The sequence below is a fragment of the Schistosoma mansoni genome, chromosome 3 (assembly GCF_000237925.1).
Source record: "Schistosoma mansoni strain Puerto Rico chromosome 3, complete genome".
NCBI lineage: Eukaryota > Metazoa > Platyhelminthes > Trematoda > Strigeidida > Schistosomatidae > Schistosoma > Schistosoma mansoni.
This window is the reverse complement of record NC_031497.1, coordinates 3,805,135-3,810,256: the sequence shown is the minus strand read 5'-3', so window position 1 is coordinate 3,810,256 and position 5,122 is coordinate 3,805,135. Positions and strand designations below refer to the sequence as shown.

The following is a 5,122-nucleotide window of genomic DNA, read 5'->3' as shown; positions in this document are numbered from 1 at the left end:
GGTACCAGAAATGTGTAATTTGTAATACGAAGTGGTAGAGCGAAAACTTGAGTGTGCGTATGTATACATTTTATGGGGAACGAACAGGTTTAGATTTAGTTGTTTGGACAGATAGTCCCAGTTGGATGAACAACCAAGCCTTCTTTTCTATTGAGGAATCAGGGGCCTTATGCAAAACGCTTTAGCTACTCGCTTTTCTGTACAGTTTGAAAAACGTTTAGATATTTTTAATACCGATTCGGTGGTTATTAAATATAGTATGCTATTACAAATGCAATTTTTCAACTCTATGAGATCACTAACTGCTTTTGTGTAGCTCGACATAACCTAGTCTATAGATGTGATTCCGAGTGGATGTAAATAAAGTCTTATACTCTGATCGGACTGAAGCATTTCGCAATATGTTTGTTAGTATTAAGATAGAAGCTTTGTGGAATTTCTTTAGTTTGAAGTTTTAATCCCCAGTTCGTGAGAATCAAACTCGAAACATCCTGCCCTCTCAATAATCACAAAACTTTCAAAATCAGAATTCAATGTTCCACACTCCAGATATCGTCTAGTTCTTATTAACATTCGACAGTCCTTAAATATTGCAACTGGTATCTGCTTCATGCTTCAGCACATTCAACCTCCAGAGCTCACAGATTCTTAACATAACGTCGGAAATCCTTATGAAAGGTAATCATTAGTGAGCATAAGATTTTTATCAGGTTAAGGAGTAGACAGTTGGTATGAGCTGCTTTGGAGTCTGGAATTCGTACTTCAGTTAATTTCGACCGTGATCGTAGTAAATTCTAAATTACAAAACATTTCCATTGAAAATTGAAAATTTTTTAGTCCTCTAAACTTATTTAGACCAGTTTGATAACTCTGCATCTAAAAGTACGTTGTGGGATATGTCATTGCCAATGTTACCTAATTCCTACAAAATAAAGCGAAGGTCTATGGATTTGTCTTCAACAAAATGAAATTTGATATTCATCAAAATCTTACTTCATAGGAATTGTGCCATAAATAAATAAACAATCAAAACCTGTTGAGAACTCTAAAAATCACACTTATTGTTACCATAAACATCCACAGAACCTACAAAATTTTAAAACGAATTATTATAATCTACTTTTCGGTGTGAATATTGTCAATAGTTCCAGTTTCAGAATTTATTAAAACAAAACAAACACCTTATTTTCTTTTAATTACAGCTTCATCCAGAAATCATTCCTTCCATGCATTGTCAAAATCAAGTTTGAAAAACTTTTCTTCTAAATGTGGAGAAAATGGATGTGATTTTACGGATACTACCGAAAATAAAATCAACATGGAAGGTAAAATAAGTAGTATTATATTTATAGTTGACGTCAATCTTGACTATTATCCGTCTTACACGCACCTACTGATATGGAAAACATGTCTCTAATACATAATTCTTAATATACACTGATTGATCGTTAAATAGTAACCTATGTGGTATTTGTTTCACTCACCAGTCTACGTTTGGATACTGTGGGCAGTATGTCTAAGAGTAAAGTAATTGGACCTAGTCTACAAGAACACTGAAATGAGCCACCTAATTTTGCGGTTGCTTTCGAAAACATGGCATTGAGATCACACTCACTAGTAAACGCTAGATATAGGTCTTAATATGGTGAACAGATAGTTTGCAGGGAGATATTGTAAACCAAAGAGACCAGTCAGGGAAAAAGAAGGAAGGACAATCACCGAGATTTAAGAACAGAGTGAGTGGAATACTTTGAGGAACTGCTGGATAGACCAGCCCACTGAATCCACCGAATATCGAAGCAGCACATAGACCTTCCTATAGATATCACTCTACCAAAGATCGAAGACATCAGGATGGCCATCAGACAAATCAAGAATGGGAAAGAAGGGTAACAGGCGTAAGTAAGTAAGTAGTCAGCCTTTTAATGGATCTCGATTTCATAAGCTGATGGGTGACCAACAACAACCATACCTTACAGTCATTGGTATTTCAAATGGTATTTGGTCATATTTGTTTTGTATCAAAAAGTGTATCATACTTTCATGTTAGTTGGGTCATTTTGCTGACCAGTTATCGTTTGTGTTTGAAGTCGTTCATTTTCGAGGCTTTGTGTTAAAAAGAAACCATTTTTATTAATAAGATTTGTATATAGTGCTTAGGTCTAACAAGTAAACTGTAGTGACTTTATTTCTAATCAGCGCCTTGTAAAGTGACTTCAAATCTTAATTATTACTCATAGACTGAACCAATGCAACAGACCCTTCGATATAAGCAGACGCTATAGGCAACCATATATTCATATCATCTGACAAAAAAAATACCGTCAATAATTTGCTCTGCCATCTTTTCCATGAACATAGATAATTGGACCACAGAAAGACTTTCAGAACGCAGCGAAATTTGGGGACCATGGACAACATTGCAAGAGTGCTCAGCAATTATTCCTACAATTGATGAACTACTGGAAGAATATCCTTGGGAATTAATGCTCAATTTAACTCGAGCACCAGCTGGTAGGAGATGTGAACCAGGATTACAACTTCAGATCCGGAAGTTACTTAGTGAATCTAATTCCATCAAAGAGGTGAATACTGTTCTTTTAGAAATGTTCGATTAGTTTCGTTAAACCTGAAATATTATATTTTTTACATTTTATCACATTGTCAATTTGAAAGAGAGGCCAACTCAATTATTGTACTGGGTAGTGCTTATTATCAACATTCAGTGTCATTAAATTACATTGAATGCAAATGTATTCTGGAAACTATTGAATTGTTTAGAAGTAATTGGTCGCTTACTGCCATGATTTACAGTAACGTTATTTAGAATAACCATCAAATGTCATTTTGTAGATAAAAATGCTGATAAATTATTCCGAAGAAGATGCAACGAATCAAATATTTTTGTAATGATAGGGATGATTTGAAGCTCCGGTTGATCACTTTGGTTGCATTTAGTTCTCTAAACCGGGTGATTTAGCTCTACAGCTTTCATCATCGCCTCCGACAACATCAACGGCTGTTTCATGCAAACTTCTACATGGAATCAATATTAATTCAGAAAAGAGTATAGGTTTTCTGCAGGATTACATGGGTAATGTTGAAACCATGAGATTTATGCCGCTTATCTTAACACTAATTACAGAGAATATTAAATTTATGTTTGAAAGTAAACAAAACTTAATCTTAAACAACAGACTTTAGAAATTTGATTAAAATATTGTCTGACTATTACAGCGACAAAGGTTATCAAAAAACACTTATTATTTAAATGAAATATTTCATTTGTGGAATTAATCGAATACATGTTAACTCGTAATAAATGTTTTCAGCATGAAAATCCTCAAAAGGAACAAAAGTTACCACCAGCATCAATAGCGATAGCAACAACAACAATTACAGAAACACGTAAAATTCACTGTTGGATAAATGAAGCCTGTCATACATCTGACGTGAAAGTTGAACCACCAAGCACATGTTTCTTTCAAGCTATACATCGTAGTCCATCTGCACAAGTTAAATGGCGTCGAACACCATATGGTCGTATACCATCTCATTTTGAAGTACATGTTTTAGATCTTATAAATTCTGTTCATTATCGAAAATCTGAACTTTATGTTGAAGAAGTTAAATTAAACAAATTAGATCCATGGGGAGAAAATTATGTTGTAGAAATATTTGGTCTAAAAATTGGTCAACCATATGAAATTAGTATTGCATCTGCTGATGAAATGAGTAATTTATATTTTTCAAAATCTTGTGAGGCAGTAGTTATTATTGGAGCCGGTGAGTTTGTTATAAAATCTATAAAAAGATATCAATTCGTATTAATGTTATATTTACTTGACAAACATTTCTTAGCAGACTAACTATGAAATCTGTTGACTGAAATAACTGAAGCGATATAATCGAATGTGATTTTGCTATAGATTAAAAACTCGATTCTCATGCAACAAGAATGTTTCTAAGGTCACCATATAATAACTTCTTAATCACACCGATGCCTACATAGCGAATTGTCCATTTTGCCCAAAACGTTGTGTCTATAAGCTTTTTGAAGGTAAACATCGAATGAGGTAAATTATTTTGTAAATCTACAGTTTTTCAGCTCTATATCAATGAAAGCATAAAATCCGTTTGTCCTCTGTATTTCTTGCATTTGCATGATATAGACTCAAACAACAGTTATATAATCCAGTAAAATTAATTCCATAAATCTTATTAAATTTTGAAAATATTTTATTCAGTGAGGAAAAACTGACTGAGATAAGCAAACGTTTAAACAGTATGACGTTTGTGGTTGAACTCGGAATAACTGAAGGGGATCAAGTGAATAAAATCGGATCATTAGATTTCTTCTTACATATCTATTTTAAATGTCTGTCAGAAGTAACCAGCTTAGTTCAAGACGGCTTTGAATACACAAATGAAAACACATCTTTTTGTTCAACGTGACTTTCCGAACATTTTAGACCCCTAGGTTTGGATAGTTCCAAGTTAACCTAAAAACACTAATACCTATAAGAAACTATCATTTTCCTATAACGGTGAATAGATTTAAATTCAACTTAGTATTGTTTGTTTGAATCTTCCCATCGATTTTGTTAGGACTGCAACTGGTCAGTCTCTAATTGGCATATGTGCATACTGTGCGTATTGCCTCGATATACCTTAATTCACAAGCATGGTTAGCAGAGATAGATAGTAGTCCTTATAGGATCTGAAACTTGAGAATATAGGTACGCATATACTTGTACAAAACCTTTCGATTTTATATTTCTTAGTAGTTTTGAGAAGGAAAAAGAAAGAATGCCATATGACTTTTAATTTTGAACATCTTTCCTTTATTATTGTTAACAGCATGATTTCTGTGACTTTTGTTTCTTCGATAACGGTGAAATAAGAAAAGATTAACAATATGCAACTAAAATACTGAACGGACATGTCCGTTACATTTAATTTGATTTTTGATCATCTTATTATAATCAAGTAGATAGTACATCGTATATCTATGTGTATGGCCTGCCTTGTATTTATATTGTATTCGTTCATTAAAAGTAAAGAGGAATTCTGTATCTGTGAAAAATCCAAATTTCAAGAATCCTGTGATTGTCATTCCCCA

The 5,122-nt window shown here is 33.3% G+C and overlaps 1 protein-coding gene across 1 annotated transcript in view; it reads left to right on the top strand.

Annotated features, from left to right (window-relative positions):
- Smp_132280 (putative complement component C8 beta) overlaps positions 1 to 5,122 on the top strand; it is a gene marked incomplete at both ends in the record, with an annotated part of 12,086 nt that overhangs the window by 5,553 nt on the left and 1,411 nt on the right. The window contains 3 exons of the mRNA XM_018798939.1: positions 1,203 to 1,325; positions 2,362 to 2,585; positions 3,333 to 3,786. Coding sequence (XP_018650778.1) covers positions 1,203 to 1,325; positions 2,362 to 2,585; positions 3,333 to 3,786 — 801 coding nt within the window. The remainder of the gene's footprint in view (positions 1 to 1,202; positions 1,326 to 2,361; positions 2,586 to 3,332; positions 3,787 to 5,122) is intronic.